The 20,158-nt window shown below is 47.5% G+C and overlaps 1 protein-coding gene and 2 pseudogenes across 35 annotated transcripts in view; 2 read left to right on the top strand and 1 right to left on the bottom strand.

Moving 5' to 3' along the window:
• Nucleotides 1–20,157, top strand: part of OBSCN (obscurin, cytoskeletal calmodulin and titin-interacting RhoGEF) — a 263,745-nt gene extending 243,588 nt beyond the window's left edge. For all 32 annotated transcript variants that reach the window (XM_081834068.1, XM_081834069.1, XM_081834097.1 and 29 more), the window contains 6 exons: nt 1,144–1,234; nt 2,653–2,892; nt 3,571–3,794; nt 11,976–12,051; nt 15,571–15,720; nt 19,119–20,157. In XM_081834068.1, the coding sequence (XP_081690194.1) occupies nt 1,144–1,234; nt 2,653–2,892; nt 3,571–3,794; nt 11,976–12,051; nt 15,571–15,720; nt 19,119–19,293 (956 nt within the window). In that variant the 3' untranslated portion in view covers nt 19,294–20,157. The remainder of the gene's footprint in view (nt 1–1,143; nt 1,235–2,652; nt 2,893–3,570; nt 3,795–11,975; nt 12,052–15,570; nt 15,721–19,118) is intronic.
• LOC309325987 (7-alpha-hydroxycholest-4-en-3-one 12-alpha-hydroxylase pseudogene) overlaps nt 1–20,158 on the bottom strand; it is a 354,547-nt pseudogene that overhangs the window by 310,570 nt on the left and 23,819 nt on the right. The gene's annotated exons all lie outside the window — the stretch shown is intronic.
• On the top strand, nt 5,230–7,395 carry LOC309325985 (5-beta-cholestane-3-alpha,7-alpha-diol 12-alpha-hydroxylase pseudogene; annotated as a pseudogene). Its single transcript has one exon. The product of its transcript is annotated as a 5-beta-cholestane-3-alpha,7-alpha-diol 12-alpha-hydroxylase pseudogene (transcript).

A 20,158-nucleotide genomic window follows, 5' to 3' on the forward strand; every position in this document is an offset into this window, starting at 1 on the left:
AAATATACATGGTATATTATAATAGCAGTATAGGCCTCAGATCTGCCATTTGGCATGACAGTTACTGCTTTGGTGGAGGGGCACTTCTGCTGTTATTATTAGCATTATTAGATTTCTTACTCAACCTTTACCATAAGGTCCTAGGGTGGCTTAGAACAATAAAATAGATATAGCATAGATAGCCCAGGACGCATGAAAGCCTTTATGTTGTTGTTAAGTCTAGTCGTGTCTGACTCTCCCTGACCCCATGGACCAGAGCACGCCAGGCACTCCTGTCTTCCACTGCCTCCTGCAGTTTGGTCAGACTCATGTTTGTAGCTTCGAGAACACCGTCCAACCATCTCGTCCTCTGTCGTTCCCTTCTCCCTGTGCCCTCCATCTTTCCCAACATCAGGGTCTTTTCCAGGGAGTCTTCTCTTCTCATGAGGTGGCCAAAGTATTGGAGCCTCAGCTTCAGGATCTATCCTTCCAGTGAGCACTCAGGGCTAATTTCCTTAAGAATGGATGTGTTTGATCTTCTTGTAGTCCATGGAACTCTCAAGAGTCCCCTCCAGCACCAGAATTCAGAAGCATCCATTCTTTGGCGATCAGCCTTCTTTATGGTCCAGCTCTCACTTCCATACATCACTAGAAAGACTTTATAATTTCTTTAAAATAACTGCACACGAATGCTGTGCCAAGCTCCATCCAACAGTTTCACAGAACTCCTCCTCACCTCCTAGCCCCTCAAAAGAGGTCATCATTTTTCTAAAACTTTTGGGTGACATTTTCAGGGGTGGTTTATGAGCGTTTGGAACTTCACTTTAATAATCGGTGGTCATGGGGTGGCTAAGGGGCATTCTTCCTTTTTCACTTTGAAAAACAACAACCTTACATTGCTTTCTGGCATCTCTGCAAAACACCTCTCCAGCTGGCACCCTTCCTGGAATGCCCCTGGAATGTCAAAACGTCCTTCCATGGTCATGGGATATTTGGGGAACAAACAACACCCTTGATTGTCTAGGGCTTAATTAACTGAAAGCAGCCTTGGAAACTTGCATTGCATCAACAGCTATTTACCTCTTTCAACACCAATTGCGTGCTTTGGCATTTTCCGACTTCTGTCTCTGCTTCCCCCATCCCACTCCTCCCCCCACCACGCAGCATTCCAGTCTGTGGACCCAGAGGACAGCCAAATGACAGCTCCTGCTCAGCCAACCCACCAGACGTATGCCTTCCAGACGGAAATTAAAAGGTACAGATTTCCATTGGCTCACTGCTCCTTAGTAACCACTTGGATTCCTCCAAGTTCTATATGTGGAGAAATTTAGCCTGCTAAGCAGGAAGCAAGCTTTTTAAGAAAGGAAAATGGTGCTCCTGGCAGGCATGGTCCACTCAGTGTGTATAGGTGTTGCTGAGGAATAATGTGGCCTTAAGAACTGCCCCTCTTTGCTCTCTAAAAGAACCCCCTGCAGCAGCACCAAATCCCACCCCAGTTGTGGTTAAGGGCCTGAGGGACGCCGGTGGCGCTGTGGGTTAAACCACATAGCCTAGGACTTGCCGATCAGAAGGTCGGCGGTTCGAATCCCCGTGACAGAGTGAGCTCCCGTTGCTCAGTCCCTGCTCCTGCCAACCTAGGAGTTCGAAAGCATGTCAAGTGCAAGTAGATAAAAAGGTACCGCTCCGGCGGGAAGGAAAACGGCGTTTCTGCACGCTGCTCTGGTTCTCCAGAAGCGGTTTAGTCATGCTGGCCACATGACCCGGAAGCTGTACGCCGGCTCCCTCGGCCAATAAAGCGAGATGAGCGCCGCAACCCCAGAGTCGGTCACGACTGGACCTAATGGTCAGGGGTCCCTTTACCTTTACCTTATAGGCCAGAAAGGCTGGTAATAAATTAAGTAAATAAGGGGATGTGCATTTCCCCCTATGTACAATGGTAATAGCTTGCCTGGATATGCAGTACTGCATCTGTATCTGAACTGCTGATAGAGGGGAATGCAGACTGAGAAGGCGTCAGAGCTGGAGAGGGGAGGAAATAGCCATAAAACCTTCCACACCTCTTTTTTTTTTTTTAAGGGGGAGGGTAGAAGATAAGCCTGAGCTTGTGGTGTCAGACATTCCTAGGGTGTATTTGCCTGACTTACAAATTAACAGCTGTGCCTGGTTTTTATCAGTAGGAAAGTGTGGTTGACACAACTCATTGACGACAACAGAAATTATGCAATGGAATCAAAGATTCAACTTAGATGCAGTGTGGGTTAGAGGGTAGAGTTTTTGTTGCTTGCAATTTCCTTCAAGGAAGGCCAGGTGAGTGACAGAGGGAAAGAATGCAGAGTCCCTTGCAGGGGGCTCTGTATCACATGATAATCAGCATCACATGACACCGCAAACAATATCTCCCGAGAAGGCTGCTGGGTCAGTTGCTCATTGTGCTGACATCTCACTTGCAGGCAACAGTTTGTGTCGACTATTGTGAGTCCTTTTTCGTGGTCCTGCAGCAGCAGCTCTTCCCATTAGCCACTCCTAAGCATGGTTCGGTGCCATCCAGTAGGACAGTCTTCTCAAAGCATGGCAGGACGTGGGTGGTTGGGGTATCACCAGGTTAAGGAATAACATTCGGCTCAAACTTCTGTTCCGTTTCTTCCCCTTCTTTTCTGCTCCACCTCGGGACAGAGGGCGCTTCAGCATCATCAAGCAGTGCAGAGAAAAGCTCAGTGGAAATGCTTTGGCTGCCAAGATCATTCCCTATAGGCAAGAAGACAAGGAAGATGTCCTCCAGGAGTATCAGATCCTGAGGAAGCTTCACCACACCAACATTGGGCAGCTGCAGGGGGCCTACGTGAGCCCACGCCACCTGGTGCTGATCACAGAACTTTGTGTTGGCCCTGAGCTTCTCAATGCTTTAGCTGGAAGGTAAGCCTGCTTGTCCAACAAACTAAATATGCATCAGCCACAAAAGCTGCGGAGGCCTCTTCTTCTCCTCAGAATACAGTTTTCAGAGGTTCCATTGTAAAATTTCCATAGGCAACCCAGTGTGAAGGTGCCAGATGAAGAAGACTAGTATAGACCAGTAGTCTTTGACATTTTCCAAAGCAGGACCCACCTTTAAAACAAGAGGAAGTGGTAGTCACAGAAGTGGAGGGGTCTCCTGTTGCAATAACCCCTGGCTTTGGCTGGAAAACTACTTCCTTATTTTGCATTACTTAAGTATAGTGTTGTTGTTTTTTACAAGATTGGTTACCAAAACCTGAAAATCCCCAGAAATCTGGCAGATTATATACATCTCTCTCTCTCTCTCTCTCTCTCTGTGTGTGTGTGTGTGTGTGTCTACACTACATGTGCATATTTATGCATTATACACACAGAGACACACACAGTAAGAAAGGTCTTAGAGATGTAGTTTTTAAAATAATCTCTGCCTTTCTTTAGTGCCATGCTCACACTAACACCCATCCAACACTATCTAGCAAAAATGCCCTTTGAGTTTGCTTTCAGTAAGTATTTATGTGCATTCCTTGCTTAGCACCAACTGATTATAGTCTTATGAAGAATGAAGAACGTGTTGTTGTGTAACCAGGTTCTCTTTTGTAGGTCATCCTATTCAGAGGTGGAAGTCAGAGACTATCTGTGGCAGATTCTTAGTGCTGTTGAATACCTCCATGGTCAGAATATCCTGCACTTGGATCTGAGGTCTGAAAATATGATCATCACTGAACCAAATCTGCTCAAACTCCTGGACTTTGGCAACGCACAGTTCTATGAACCCGACAGAATCATTACCCTCGATGGGTGCACGGACTATGTAGAAACTATGGGTGAGTACTAAGTGATTTGTTAGGTGCCTTTTCTTGGATCAAGGGTCTGAAAGGCCTGGTGATCACGGGGACAAATGAAGAAGCCATGTCTTGAGTTGGACAGTTGGGCCATGTAACCCAGTCTATTCTATTTGGCTGTGGTACTCTAAAGCTTCGGATGGGGTTTCTTCAAAGTCCTGCTACCTAAAATTCTTTGACTAGAAAGGCAAGGGTTTTAAGCTGGGTCTTTCCACTTGCAGAGTTCGTGTTCCACCTATCGCTCCATCTTCCCCCAACTCAGAGCAAGATTACAGAGCCACTTATCAAAACTATTGTGTTGTCAGTTGTAGCCCCACATCACAAATAGCTTAACTCCAGTATTGCACTAAGCTCAATGACCCTAGCTCCAGTTCAGCCAGTTAGTCATTATTATAGAAGGAGTTTGCTGTCTTCACATTCTCTGTGGCAAAAGCCAGGGTTCTGGAGCCAGAAAGTCAAGAGTAACAAAGAACTGCTGACCTTAAGAGGCAGGAGACACTTGCAGTGAATGACAGCAACTCCACTCCTTTGGAGCAGGACGAAGAGCAGAGAGAAGGCAGTAGGAAAGACCATATGTGCACAGTGGCTGTTTATAGTTTTGGAGGAGGGAATGTGTGCAATACATCAGCTTTTGTTTTGGTTTGCATATTGCTTCAGGTAGTGTGAATTACCGTATTTTTCGCCCCATAGGACGCACCGCCCCATAGGACGCACCTAAATTTTTTTGGGGGGGAAATAAAGAAAAAAAATTATTCCCCCCCCCCCCAGGCACAGGGCTGGCACGGGGGAAGCCCGAGCTTCCCCCGACCCCAGCCCCCAGAACAGGCTGCTGCCTGCAAGCCTTGTGAGCCCGGCGGGACCTCCCGCCGTGCGCGCGAGACTTGCGGACATCTGCCCGACGCACGGGGCATGCTCCGCAGCACGCCCTGTGCTTCGGGCTGCAGGCTGCCACCCCAAGCCTTGCATGCCCTGCGGAACCTCCCGCCGGGTGCGCGAGGCTTGCGGATATCTTTCTGAAGCCTGGAGAGCGAGAGGGGTTGGTGCGCACCGACGCCTCTCGCTCTCCAGGCTTCAGCGAAAGCCTGCATTCGCCCCATAGGACGCACACACATTTCCCCTTCATTTTTGGAGGCGAAAAAGTGCATCCTATAGGGTGAAAAATAAGGTAAGTAACTTTGCTTTCCCTTCCCACAACTGCATCACTAACCCCCCCACTTCCGTATCCTCCTTTGCCACATGGAATTCTTGTCCTATATTTGATTTCCCCCTCCCCCTTTGGTCATCCACATTCCCCCTCTCCTCCCCTTCCTCATTTTATTGCCTCCCTTCTTTTGTTCACAAGTTAGATCTATTAATATAAATCTGTGTTTATGTTGCTTAAAAAGAACGAAGGAGATAGGTGCTTAAAAGCTGAGTACTTCCAATTTATAGGGCTTTTTATTTTAAAAAAATTAAATTAACTACAATAGGGATTAAAAAGACATACTTCCATCCATTCCAAATCCCAGTTTGTTAATTATCTTAATGGTTTTCTTTGCATAAGGTACACTGGATATTATTTTAGTGCAAATAAATTAACCGTAGCAAGGGTTAACCTTTGCTTGCTCTGCTTACTGGCTCCACCTAGATTCATGATAAGTGGAGCAAACTTTTTATAACCACTTGCTTTTTCTGCAAGAGCTTGTGCTTGTGCTTTTGTGTCACAGAGCTCCGAGAGATGGCTTTCTGGGTGATGGTCCTATGTGCCGTCCTGGCATGCATATTGGGGGGGCTCTATCTGGTGGGGGCGTTCCGCCAGAGGGGAGCCCAAGAGCCCCCTTTAGATAAAGGCCTCATTCCGTGGCTAGGACATGCACTGCGCTACCGAAAGGATGGTGTTGCCTTCTTGCAAAGGATGCAGAAGAAGCATGGGGATATCTTTACGGTACTGCTTGGGGGATACTATTTTACTTTTGTGATGGACCCCCTCTCCTATGGAGCTATTCTGAAGGAAGCAAGAACCAAGCTGGATTTCACTTTACATGTAACACAAATTGTGGATCAAGTGTTTGGGTTTCAGCATTCAGAAATGACTCATAAGGTACTAGAGACAGTCAACACAAAGCACCTCAGGGGCGATGGGCTCATGGTGATGACCCAGGCCATGATGAACAGCTTGCATAGAGTGATGTGCCACAGCCTGAGTTCAGCAGGAGGGCAGAATTCCTGGAAACAGGATGGATTGTTCCACTTCAGCTACAACATGGTCTTTAAGGCCGGATATCTTGCTGTGTTTGGAAATACAACCAGCAAAGGTGAAAAGAACAAAGAGGATGCTGAGAGGAGTGACCTAGCTGACTCTGAAGATTTATTCGCAGAGTTTTGCAAATTTGATAATTTTTTCCCGGGATTAGCTTCTTCTACGCTGTCTCCCAGAGATAAAATGGAAGCAGAGTCTCTGAAGAGACACTTCTGGAACATCACATCTGTAAAGGAAATATATAAGAAGGAAAATATCAGTGGCTGGATAACTGACCTGCAAAAACACCTGGATGAGGCTGGGGTGCCTGAATACATGCAGGGGCGGCTTCTTTTCACGTTGCTCTGGGCACTTCAAGCTAATTCTGGCCCAGCTTCCTTCTGGCTTCTTGCCTACCTGATGAAAAATCCCAAGGCGATGGATGAGGTGAGGAAAGAGGTGGACAGAGTGGTGGGAGAATCTGGCCAGGAAGTGAGGGCAGGGGGTCCAGTGCTTAATATCACCAAGGAGATGTTAGACAAGACCCCCATCTTGGACAGTGCTGTACAAGAGACTTTGAGACTGGCCACAACACCACTGCTGATCAGGGTTGTGATGGTGGATCTAGAAATCCAGATGAACGATGGGGGAAAATATCTTCTGCGTAAAGGAGACAGAGTTGCCCTTTTCCCCTTTGTGGCAGCACATATGGATCCAGAAATCCACCCAGATCCCCATGTTTTCAAATATGACCGGTTCCTCAGCCTAGACGGCAGAAAAAAGAAATTCTATAAGAATGGGGAAAAGGTGAAATATTTCTCCATGCCTTGGGGTGCAGGGGCCATGTGCCCTGGGCGTTTCTTTGCTACCAATGAGCTAAAACTCATTGCCTTCCTGATGCTGACATACTTTGATATGCAGCTGGTTAACGTGGAGGAGGAAATCCCTCCCGTAAACAAGAACCGCTGTGGGTTTGGTGTGATGCAGCCCACACACGATGTTCAGTTCAGGTATCGACTTCGCCACTGAAGGTAGGAGGCAGAGGAAGGAACCTGGTATCATGTGCCTGCGAATCTTCAGGCTAAATTAAGTTTTTTTAAAAAAATTCAATCGTATGTTTCTATTTGTGGGGCAAAACTTGTGGAAGAATGTGCTCTTTGCCCAATAAAGTTTGCAAGTATCACTCAGTGGTGCATTTTATCTATCCATCTGTCCTGAATGCTTTAGTTGAGATTCCTGCATTGCTGCGGGTTGGACTAGATGACCCTCGGGGTCCCTTCTGACTCTACCATTCTATGATTCTGTTATCTCACCCCCTTTTTTTACCATTGTTAAGAAATAAAGTGGAGACAGATGGCCTTTCAACTTTTGAGGGCTCTTTTGTGGAATATTTTATGTGCATTAGATTGGAATATTGGTCCTCTCTTTCCTGTAAGATGGTTGCCACAAACTCTCTCCCTGTCTTACGTGTTATAAATGTTGTCTCTCTAAGGCATAAAAATCATGCTTACTACTAGGGACGGAGTTCACTGCCCTGCTCCTGGTCACCCTTGCCTTTATCTGGTCTGTTGCAATCTACATTCCTTAAAAAGAATGTCCTGTCCAGTCTGGTTTGTGAACATTTCATAATCGCTTGCAATTCTCCTGGCTTTCTTGCGAAAGATGCTTATTCAATACATTTTGGTATTTTCAGTTTTGTTACTGTTGATCAATGCCCATCAACAAGTATCCACGTTCATGTCTCCAGGGATGTTGCCATAAGAAGCCCAAATAATTGGTGGTAGATTGGGGAGAAAGAAAGTTAGTACTTTGCTTTACTTTTTGGCTCTTATTAAAGTTTACTCATTAATTGATCCTCAGTTGTGTTTTGGGTCCTGTCTGGTTTTTATTTATTGCTTTTGGTGATGCTGACTCTTTGTAGTAGTTGTTCAAAGGGTTTGTAAAGCTTGCTTTCTTAACTTTTCCTTTGAAGGAAAATAATTCACTGCATGGATTAATACTATACTAGGAGAAGCCAACCTGAATATTATTGCAAAACATGTAAGAGAAGAGTGAAAAGAATTAATCATTTACTTACAGTAAGCATTTCTGTAACCAACATATTTGATGCACTCACATTTCCCCAAGGAAACACATTTCCTTTAAGAAAGAAGTTGTTTTATTTCTTTAAAAATGCAATTTGTGCAATATAAACAAGAAGCCAGCATAGGCAGAACACCATCCTCAAACAGCCTCAGGGTAGTAACAACAGGGGAGGCAGGAGGCTGTCCCAGCAACAGCAACAGCCCTGATTCAGACCAGCTTCTGATGTAGGGGAAGCTATAAGCACTTCCTCAATTACTGGGAAATCATGACCAGGAGCATTACAGGATAGAGTCTGAGCAGCTCTCTCCACCACCACCATTTCATTTCCTCTGCTCACTCCAAGAAATCGCAGAAACATCTCCTGATGTTTCAGGAGATCCAATATTTGCTGGATATCAGGGCAATAGAGCCTGTGCCAGAACCATAAGGTGGAATCTGGCTGCTACGCTACTCTCGTTATGGTTCCAAAGAAGTTGGGGAAATGGAGGGCCATCCTGGATCTCAAGAGGGTCAAAAGAAATTCAGAATGTAGACCTTAAAGAGCATCCTAGAAGGCCTCATGTCTGGGGACTGCATTGCTTCCCTGGACCTGATCAATGCCTACCTCCACATACCAGTTTACCCATCTCTTTGCAGATTTCTGCATTTTGCATACCAGGGCAGAAATCTCCAGTACAAATGCCTCACCTTGGATTGGTCCTCAGCCCCAGGACGTTCTTGAAGTTGCTGGTAGCTGTGGTGGACCATCTAAGGAACAACATCTTGGTCAGCTCAGACTCTCACCAACAGGCTGAGAGACCCTAGACAACACTGCTACCAAAGCATATACATGCAAAGAAGGTGGAACCAAGTGGCAGGTCCTCGTGCAGAAGGCCACCAATCTCCTGTCTAGGGCAGAACGGTATCCAGAATCTCTATCAGTAGAGCATGTATCAGGCACCTCCAACGTCTGAAAAGACATGTTCAGCCGCCAACAGGTCTCCCAAGCTAATGTGGAGCTTTTTTCCACAGGTGTTCCAGCAAATAGTGGGTCGCTGTGGTCTTCCAAGAGTAGACCTGTTCATCATCATCATCATCATCATCATCATCATTTATTATTTATACCCCGCCCATCTGGCTGAGTTTCCCCAGCTACTCTGGGCGGCTCCCAAACGAGTGTTAAAAACAATACAGCATTAAATATTAAAAACTTCCCTAAACAGGGCTGCCTTCAGATGTCTTTTAAAGATAGGATAGCTGCTTATTTCCTTCACATCTGAAGGGAGGGCATTCCACAGTGCGGGCGCCACTATTATTTATATCCCACCCATCTGGCTGGGTTTCCCCAGCCACTCTGGTGGCTTCCAACACAATATTAAAATACAGTAATGCCTCAAACATTAAAAGCTTACCTAAACAGGGCTGCCTTCAGATGTCGTCTAAAAGTCTGGTAGTTGTTTTTCTCTTTGACATGTGGTGGGAGGGCGTTCCACAGGGTGGGTGCCACTACTGAGAAGGCCTTCTGCCTGGTTCCCTGTAACTTGGCTTCTCGCAGTGAGGGAACCACCAGAAGGCCCTTGGCGCTGGACCTCTGTGTCCGGGTAGAACGATGGGGTGGAGAAGCTCCTTCAGATATACTGGGCTGAGACCGTTTTGGGCTTTAAAGGTCAGCACCAACACTTTGAATTGTGCTCGGAAACGTACTGGGAGCCAATGTAGGTCTTTCCAGACTGGTGTTATGTGGTCTTGGCGGCCGCTCCCAGTCACCAGTCAACTGCCACATTCTGGATTAGTTGTAGTTTCCGGGTCACCTTCATAGAGGTAGTCCCACGTAGAGCGCATTGCAGTAGTCCAAGCGGGAGATAACCAGAGCATGCACCACTCTGGTGAGGCAGTCCATGGGCAGATGGGGTCTCAGCCTGCGTACCAGATGGAGCTGGTAAACAGCTGCCCAGGACACAGAGCAGTTCACAAATTCAGAAGACCAAAAGGTGGAGCTCTTCTCCTGATTCAGGACTCAGGGAGTTGCTGGGCATGGATTCCCTGACCTCTGCCTGGCTGGGTACGGGGCTTCTATACACCTTTCCTCCCACTGCTCTAATTGAGACTTTTCAGGGATGTTAGATTTGCACCAGATGAGATTATTGTAGGGGCTGGTTCACAAAACTCATGGCCTTATCAGTGGCAGACCCTTTGCCCCTACCCTCCAGGGTGGACCCTGGTGTCACAGCGATTAGTCCACCACCCAGAGTCAGATTGGTTACAACTCCATACCTGTTGTAGAGAGGGAGGGCCTAAGAGAATTAGGAGGGTAATCTCTACCATCCTAGCTTCCTGCAGAGACTCCACTGGCACGCTGTATAAAAGCTGGCATTTTATACAGCATGCCAGATGCTATGAGGGGGGAAGCCTCTTTGGGAAGCAGAGTCTATTCCACCAGAAGCACTGTTTGGGACCCAATCCCCTCTGGGTGGGTGGCATATGCAGGGTAAAGACCTGGTCCTCACCTTCCAGCTTTGAGAGGCATTTCAAGCTAGACACACCTCAGCCAAGGTCTCCTTTGGAAGCCGAGTGCTTCAACAGGTGGTGAACACCACTTAGGTAAGAGCCCACAGAGACACATCCTACACAGGACTCCCTTCCTCCACTACAGGTGACGCGAACGTTGGAACTTACCGTGATAAGTTCTTTCTCTATAGGTGAAGTGACCGCAGTGCAGGGGAGACCATGAGATGCAGACAGTCAGTTGAGCTTTCCCTGGGAGCATAAAGCCCTCACACCAGCAATGTTCAGGGATCTCCCCAACCCGTGTTTTCCCTTCCCTCTTCTCTTACTCTTCAGCCCATACCAGGGTTTTCTTCTCTTCTTCACCTGTGCTACATTACATGGGTCATTACAGCCTTTGGGGACTGAGGCCCAGGGACTGGCTGACACAGAATGTTATGTTCCCACTGTGGGACCATTGATGTGCTGGGCCTGGGGGTAACCCGAGCAACATGGTCCAGGTCTGGTCCCAAATCCAAGGGTTCCGCGAGGAGTCAGCCCGACAGGGCCAAGGCAGGACATGAGGCAGGAAACCAGGCTAGGTCAGGCACAGGATCACAGGCAGGTTCCGGCAAACAGCAATGTTGCTCCTGCAACCTAGGGCGGGTTCCAACAGCCTTTTATGTCTGTCGGGGTAGCAGCCGGTCCTGATCCCCCGGCAACTCACCTCCCTGTCTCGCCCGAAGGTGAGCACTCCTCCTGCAAGTACTCAGGTCTCTCCTTCTCTCAGACCTTAGTCTCTGCAGCTCAGGAGACGTCAGTGGGTTACTAGATCCAGAGGCTGCTTCAGCCTCTCCTGACCCAACCGGTAGTGGAGCAGCTGTAAGTGATGGCCCAGCAGAAGGCAACGAGGTAATCCCCACATCTGGAGCCAGGGCAGGCTCAGGCCCCTGACTCGGCCCAGCTGGTGTTTGTTGCAGGGGAATCTGTGCAGACTGGGACTCTTCAGAATCAGGCCCCAGACCAGGTTCAGATGCCGCCCAAGGCAAAAGGTCTGGTGCGGACTGAGTTTCCTTTGGCTCTGAGTCCGAGCCCGAGTCCCAGGCCGTCACACTGAGTTCTTTTCCCTTAACAGGTTGTGCTCTTTTCTTTCCTTTTTCTGATAAGTTGTTTATTTTTTGGCTATTGGTTTACTAGCTTATGCACAAATTGAACTAGCGAGGGGATCGCCCTGTCCACCAGGTGTACCCTCTCAAAAGTTTGACTTCCTGCCAGTGGAGAGGTGGGTGGCAAGAGCCCACACAGGATCCTCTTCCTACAGAGGAGGAGCTTCTCATGGTAAGTACCAACGTTTGCATTTCTAAGGAAGCTTCCCTAATACAAATGTGTCTTCTTAGCTTCAGAACTCCTGGCAGATAAAGGAGCTGTTCCACAGACAGACATCTGGGCTGTTGGAGTAACAGCTTTCATCATGTAAGTCTTTTCAAGCTTTGTTTTCTTGGGTGCGTGGCTGTTTGGGAAAGGGATAATTAACTTAAAAATCCACCCAAGCACAGTGGATCTGGAGAAAACATGCAAAGGAGGCTTGGAGCAGAAATTCACCAGGATACTGTTACTTCACACAATAATAGGTAAAGGTAAAAGACCCCTGACCAGTTGTGAGAGTCCAGTAGTGACCAACTCTGGGGTTGTGGCGCTCATCTTGCTTTATTGGCCAAGGGAGCCAGCGTACAGCTTCAGGGTCATGTGGCCAGCATGACAAACCTGCTTCTGGCGAACCAGAGCAGCGCCAGAGCGATACCTATTTATCTACCTGCACTTTGACGTGCTTTCAAACTGCTAGGTTGGCAGGAGCAGGAACCAAGCAACGGGAGCTCACCCCGTCGTGGGGATTCGAACTGCCAACCTTCTGATCGGCAAGTCCTAGGCTCTGTGGTTTAACCCACAGCGCCACCCGCATCCCTATAGGATACTGTTACTTCACACAATAATAGCCACAATAATAAGCCATCTGATGGCTTAGAAATGCATAAACATTATTTGTTTCTATTTGCCCCTCCTGCTTCCATTGCTCCTCTACTGTCCGCTTGAGTCAGATAACCTCTTAACAGATCCCAGACTCATGTATCATTACTAAGGCTGCAATCCAAATCACTCATACAAATGGAGCCGGGCTGGGCCAGTTTGCATGGAGTGGAAGCATCCTTCGACTCCTGCTAGCAGAGTGATGTTTGTGTCACTCCGCCAGTGCAAACGTCACCCCTCCATTTACAGAATGTGTGGGTGAAAGCATCCCCATGGGTGTATGCCTGCAGTATCCCCATGGCAAAGCCCCCAAAGTGGTTTTGCAGACACGCAACTTTTTGATACCTGTCATGGTGCTGTCAGGTATGGAATGTCCAGAGCGAGGAATTAACTCTTTATTGCCAAAAGTACACTTACAAATAGGGACGCGGGTGGCGCTGTGGGTTAAACCACAGAGCCTCGGACTTGCTGATCAGAAGGTCAGCGGTTTGAATCCCCGCAATGGGGTGAGCTCCTGTTGCTCAGTCTCTGCTCCTGCCAGCCTAGCAGTTCAAAAGCACGTCAAAGTGCAAGTAGATAAATAGGTACCGCTCCAGCAGGAAGGTAAACGGTGTTTCCGTGCACTGCTCTGGTTCGCCAGAAGCGGCTTAGTCCTGCTGGCCACATGACCCGGAAGCTGTACGCCGGCTCCCTCGGCCAATAAAGCGAGATGAGCACCGCAACCCCAGAGTCGTTTGCGACTGGACCTAATGGTCAGGGGTCCCTTTACCTTTACCTTACACTTATAAATTAGGGAAGGCATGTCCATCAGTCCTACATCTCTCAGCTACTCCTAGATGTGCACCTGAAGAGGCAGTTGCTGCAACTGAGAGCTGCCGCCCCCAACCTTGTCTTATGTATCTCCCCCATCCAAGGTGCATGCAAGCAAGCAAAGAGTACACCTCTGTGTAAGCTCCTGCTGCTCCTGCTTCAGTCCTGTTCTGGTCCTGGGAGACAGTGGAGCAGGAGAGGTGGGGGCAGGAAGAGGAGGTGTGGACGCCATTGACTCTACACCGGCTTAACCTATCTCCCCCTCCTCCTGCACCTGTTCTTCATTCTCCAATCCTGCATCTTCTCCTGCCTCTGCATAGCTGTCAACTTTTCCCTTTTCTTGCAAGGAATCCTATTCGGAATAAGGGAGTTTTCCTTTAAAAAAGGGAAAATAATAATAATAATAATTTATTTATATACCGCCCTCCCCAGCTGAAGCTGGGCTCAGAGCGGCTAACAACATTAAAATGATACAACATTCTAAAATCATTTCATTATAAAATCTATTCAAATCAGATTAATGGCAACCATTGGGCTAGAGTTCTGAGAGGATTGCCAAAGGAAGGGGTCAGGCTGTGCCTTGGTCAAAGGCCTGGTGGAACAGCTCTGCCTTGCAGGCCCTGTGGAAAGATGTCAAGTCCCGCAGGGCCCTAGTCTCTTGTGACAGAGCGTTCCACCAGATTGGGGCCACAGCCGAAAAAGCCCTGGCTCTGCTTGAGGCCAGCCTAACCTCCCTGTGGCCCGGGATCTCCAAGATGTTATTGTTTGGAGACCGTAAGGTCCTTCGTGGGACATACCAGGAGAGGCGGTCCCGTAGGTACGAGGGTCCTAGGCTGTATAGGGCTTTAAAGGTTAAAACCAGCACCCTAAACCTGATCCTGTACTCCACTGGGAGCCAGTGCAGCTGACAGCTATGCGCCTCTTCCTCTCATCTCCCGGCTGCTACAGCTTTCCATAGCTCATGTATCTCCAAGCCCCCTTCTCTCTGTGCCCCATCATCAGAATCCCGTCACCACTTCTCAGTGTCTCCTGCCAGTCCCTGACAATACCTGAGGTGGGGCAGATGTGCTTATCTAAACCCAATTCGCCACAAGCCCTTAGAAATCTTGCTCTTCATAGCTCCCTACGGAGACTGGAAAGCCTCTTCTGTGAAATGGGAGTGAGAATCAGATGCTTGTAAAAAGTTGGGTGGAGATGAATAACATGATAATAGAGCTTGGGGTGGTGGCTCCTTTTCTCACCTGCCGTAGAAGCGTCATCTAGAGTAGCTGTCGGCAACTGCAAGTTTGTGGGCCAAACTGAAGATCAGCAAACAACCAAAGAAATCGGCTGGGGTAGAGGCAAGCTGCCTGGTGGGCAGCTGCCAGGCAGTCAGGAGCTGGCCAAAGAAGAGAGAAATAGAGAGATAAAGAACAGAAATGGGTAGAAGAGGTACAGGAGTAAGTGAAAGGACCCCAAGTGTGTGGCAGGAGACAAAGGGGCAGTGGGATAGAGGAGGGAGAGGTGAAAGGAGCCCATAAGGCAAGTCAGAAGGAGGCAAGAGCTGGACGGGAAGCAGAGAAAGGGCATGGAGATTTAAGGCTGCATTGAGACAGAAGGAAAAAAGGGAAGAGAGGGAAAGAGACAGACTGGAGAAAAAGAGAGAATGCTGTCACTCCTTGGAATAGGAGGCAGGCTAGTCAAGCCCTGGTTGAGACTGGAGCTAGAAGAGAAGGCAAGTGAGGGGAGGCTGTGGGTTGGCCATGAGAGCATGATGGAGTCTGGGATGGCTATGATCCAAGCCCAGGCAGAGTGACAACTCCACTTCCTGGTGGTGGGAGAGAACCAATAGAGGAGGAGGAGGAATGGGAAGCCTTGGAGAAGCCCTTAAAGACTAAGTGGCGAGTGGGCCTGTGAGTGCTTCCACTTTTCCAGGCACCCTGCATGGAACTGGACCAAGGAGGAGGTCTCTCCCAGAAGAACTTACTTGACGATGGCAGGGGTCATCTGGACTGAGCACAACTCTAGTAAATAAAGCATCGATGAAAGATATTTAAATCAGTATCTGTGTGCTTCCCTGGATCAATGTTGGAGACTGTGAGGGTTTTTTCTGTGCTGCTTTGCTTCTGCCCAAGGGCAAAAAGAATCATTTCTAATACTCTTCTCCTCTGTCCTCAGGCTGAGCGCTGAATACCCGATCAGCTCTGAGGCTGCCTGTGACTTTGGGAGGCTCGTGAAGAGAGAGAAAATCAAGTTCAACAAATGCTATGCGGGCCTTTCAGGAGGAGCCGTTTCGTTCCTACAAAGCACACTGTCCTCTAATCCATGGTGCGAAGGTCGCTCTTTATCTAAGGCAGACTTTCTCAAGAATTAGTTAATTATTATATATAGTGTGTGTGTGTGTGTGTCCCTCCACTGTATCTCACACAAAAAGAGAGCCTTGTTCAAGTGATTTCAGTTTAACTAATGAACCCCCCCAAAGCAGTTGTGCTAGGAGATCAGTGTGGTGTAGTGGTTAAGAGCGGTAGACTCATAATCTGGTGAACCGGGTTCGCTTCCCCGCTCCTCCACATGCAGCTGCTGGGTGACCTTGGGCCAGTCACACTTCTTTGAAGTCTCTCAGCCCCACTCACCTCACAGAGTGTTTGTTGTGGGGGAGGAAGGGAAAGGAGAATGTTAGCTGCTATGAGACTTCTGAAGGGGAGTGAAAGGCGGGATATCAAATCCAAACTCTTCTTCTTCTTCTTCTTCAGTAATAAAGAGGCAAGACACAGGTTATGGGGTAAACTAGGCCTAGTTTATTAACCAATAGCTTAAGCGCTTGAGAACATTGGAGCTTGAATCAAGGGTCATCTAGTCCAACTTCCTGCAATGAAAGGATTCTGCCCACAGCCACCCCTGGGGGAGCTTGAACCACCAACCTTCTGGTTAGCAGCCTGAAACACTGATCCACTGCACCACAGGAGCCACTTGGTAATTTATAAAACTTCCAAACTGTGTAATGGAAATTAGACAGTGTGTGAGTCTACCCTGTGGGAAGTCAAGCTAGCCTTATTCCCAGCAACTTTCCCCCCTGCCACACTCTTAAGGCGAGGAGGGAGGTGTTTGTGATTCACGCCCCCGTCAAGCCACATAACTCAAAGTGATGGTTAGCTTCAAAAGCCCCATGAGTTACCAAGCTCTGCATTCGTCTCTAGAATCACAGTTCAACAGAAAATGCCTCTGCGTTCTCACCATTTGTGCCCACCTCTTTCCTGCGCAACACCTGCTAAGTGACCAAAAGTCAATAAAAGCAATAAACCTCATGATTCAGCGCCCACCGCTCACTGCTCTAAGGTTGTCATGCAGTATAGAGCAGGCAAAGAAAATCTCCTTCTGCCAGCCCATCACAGAAGAAGACAAAAATTCCTAGTCAATCCCAGCTGATATCACCCAGCCAATATCACCCTGAATACAGGGGAAGGAGGACTGGGCGCCACCTCAGCATTGTGGGAAAGGAAGAGAAGGAGAAGGCAGGAAAACCTTTTAGATCTTCCACCCTCTCCTCTGTGCTGGTAATTGCCAGTATGCCCCATTTCCCTCCCCTCTGCAAACACACTCCCTTCTGGGCTCCTTTTAGAGCTAGGTGGAAGAGAACAATATTGGTGTGTGGTTGGAGTACAGTGGTACCTCGGGTTAAGTACTTAATTCATTCCAGAGGTCCATTCTTAACCTGAAACTGTTCTTAACCTAAAGCACCACTTTAGCTAATGGGGCCTCCCTCTGCTGCCGCTGCACGATTTCTGTTCTTATCCTGAAGCAAAGTTCTTAACCCGAGGTACTGTTTCTGGGATAGCGGAGTCTGTAACCTGAAGCATCCGAACCCGAGGTACCACTGTATTGTGAGACTAGGCTACAATGGCCCACTCATTCGTCCCCTATTTTGGGCAAGCAAAAACCTAGTGTCCCAAAAGAATGGTAGTAAGCACTGGCCTCTTCTCCAGCTACAGTGGTGCCCCGCAAGACGAACGCCTCGCAAGACGGAAAACCCGCTAGACGAAAGGGTTTTCCATTTTGGAGGCGCTTCGCAAAACGAATTTCCCTATGGGCTTGCTTCGCAAGACGAAATGTCTTATGAGTTCCTACGGGGTTTCCCCCCCCTTTTTTCCCCTTTTCCTAAGCCACTAAGCCGCTTATCAGCTGATCCGCTGAAAGCAGCTAAACCGCTAATAGCGCTAATCCGCTAAGCTGTCAATGGGCTTGCTTCACAAGACGAAAAAACTGCTATACGAAGAGCCTCACGGAACGGATTAATTTCGTCTTGCGAGGCACCACTGTACTTGGCTCTGATGAATTCTGCAGGTAGGTAAGAGCAAATGCCACTTGTTTGTAGCACATCACTAGTTGGGTGCACTCAGAGGCCAGCACGCTTCCAATACATCACAACACCCTTCTGTCCATCCCACTCAACTGGCAGTAGTTCTCTAATGCCTCAGGCAAGAGTTGTCCCCCCCATGATCTACCTGAAATCCTTTTAAACGGAGAAGTGAGAGATTTGATTTCTCTCTCCCCCAACCCCCTTCCGATTGTGTTTTTCTGCTGAGGTGAGGCCGCTCCCCAAGCATGGTGGAATAATCGCTCTAATACTAAACAAGAGTTCGATCTCCGGCATTGAATGTGTTGGTCTCGTGCGGGGCACCAAGGAGAGCTTGGCTGTCTGGCTGGTGTACCGACCACCTAACGCACCAGCAGCCACCCTGTCAGGCCTGTTGAATGTGGTGGCAGGCTGGGCCTTGAAGTTCCCTAACCTACTGGTTTTGGGGGGTTGTCCATGCTGATGCCACCTCCTCCTCACAGGCTCTGGACCTGGTGTCTTCCATGGTGACATGAGTTTGTTTTGGGTCCCACACACCAAGCAGGCCACATGCTGGATTTGATTTTGGTGCGGGTAGAGATGTGATCATGTCCTCACTTGTGGAAGTGCCATGGTCTGATCACTACGCTCTGAAAGCCAGGACTGACTTCCGACCCCCACCCCACTTGGGTGGTGAGCCTATTTGGGTTTTTTTATATATAAATATTTATTGAGATTTTACAGAATCATAACAAGATACAGCGAAAAAAGAGAAAACAGAAAACAGAAAAATACAAAAAACAAAAAACAAAAAGTAAATAAAAAGAAAAAAGAAAAAATCCCTCTTTCCTTTTTTAACTTTAAAGTTCATTACCTTATTTCCTTGACCTCCTCACACCTCCCCTTTTTGTATTCCTATTTACATAATCAAATCAGCAAATCCTTGCCCTCTTTTCAATTTATCATCTTTAACTTTGTATCTTAACATATCACAACTCAAATATTTTCATCCATCAATTCGTTTTTGCATCCTCTTTCTAACTTTATCACTGATGCCACTTATTTTCAATCCAACATCATTTTAGCATTCATAAATTTTACACTGTTTCTGTAGACAGTTTTTAAATTTCTTCCAGTCCTCTTCCACCAGCTCCTCTCCCAGGTCTCAGATTCTGCCAGTCATCTCCGCCAACTCCATATAGTCCATCACTTTCATCTGCCATTCTTCCAGGGTGGGTAAATCTTGTGTCTGGGTGGTGAGCCTATTTGGGCTCACTATATAGAGTCCATCCCATGACTGCGAGCAGGTGAGAAACTAGCAGAATTAGTTCCCTCCACTTGGAGATAGCAAAACAACTGATCCTAGGATTTGTCATTCTTTTTCTCTACTTAGGAGGCGGCCAACAGCATCTGAATGCCTTCAGTCTCCATGGCTGCAGGAAACAGGTTTGGATGAGAGGCAACAAGCAACAGTTACTTTCTCCACCACTAAACTGAGGAACTTTCTAGCTGACCGAGAAAGAAAAAGGGCTCTACTCTGTTCCAAGTATGGCGTGATGACTGTGTAGTGAAATACTTTAAGAGAGAATCACTCTCAGACTTCCATCTCCACATGATCCTACTCACACCTGGGAATGTTTTATTATAATTTCTGGCTTCTGGACTGAAAAGGAATGGTCACAAGTAGGTGTGAGTCAAAGGATTGCTGCTCACCTGCATATTTATGTATCCACAGTAATCATAATCTGTATTTTCATGAATGGATACCAAGTCGTGGGTCATGCACATCTCTCATTTATCCTACAATATTTTTTATCTGAAGATGTCATTATGGAGTGGAACAATTGTGGTGGGAGGCAATAATAATGGGTTAGATGAAACATTATGGAAAATTTCCTGTCTCTCCAGAACAGTTCAGTGTTGGAATCGATGACTAACTTCTGGAATCTCCTTCTTTGGTGATTGTGTACTTGTCAGGTTTGGATGCTTCAATCTGAAAATGTAAGAAAGGCCTTGAAAAATGTTTTCCAAGGGTTCCTAGGAACACAATTTTATAAACTCTCTGAGCTAAGCAGAACACTGGTGCTCAGCAGCTAAAAAAGAGAGAGAATGTCGCAAAACATACAATTGATTTGTCAACAGGAGTCTTTAAAATACGAGCAATCTGTGATCCTTCGATGCAACCAAGAACCCCCTTTGGGGCTTGGAGTAATGTTGGCCAGAATGACTGTCTAGCTAAGAAACTTGTTTTGACAGTTCAGGAAATGGATTTCTTATTGAATGTTATTATAATCTAAACTGTAATCAAATCCCCCTCCCATTTTGCTGTGGAAGCCTGACTGCATACTGTGCTGCTTCAAACTTCATTCAAAACCTGTTGTTTTCAACTGATTGGGTTGTCAGTCTTTATGGCCTTTATAGTACTTTGTATAG

Source organism: Podarcis erhardii (assembly GCF_964252035.2).
Source record: "Podarcis erhardii genome assembly, chromosome: 12".
NCBI classification, from domain to species: domain Eukaryota; kingdom Metazoa; phylum Chordata; class Lepidosauria; order Squamata; family Lacertidae; genus Podarcis; species Podarcis erhardii.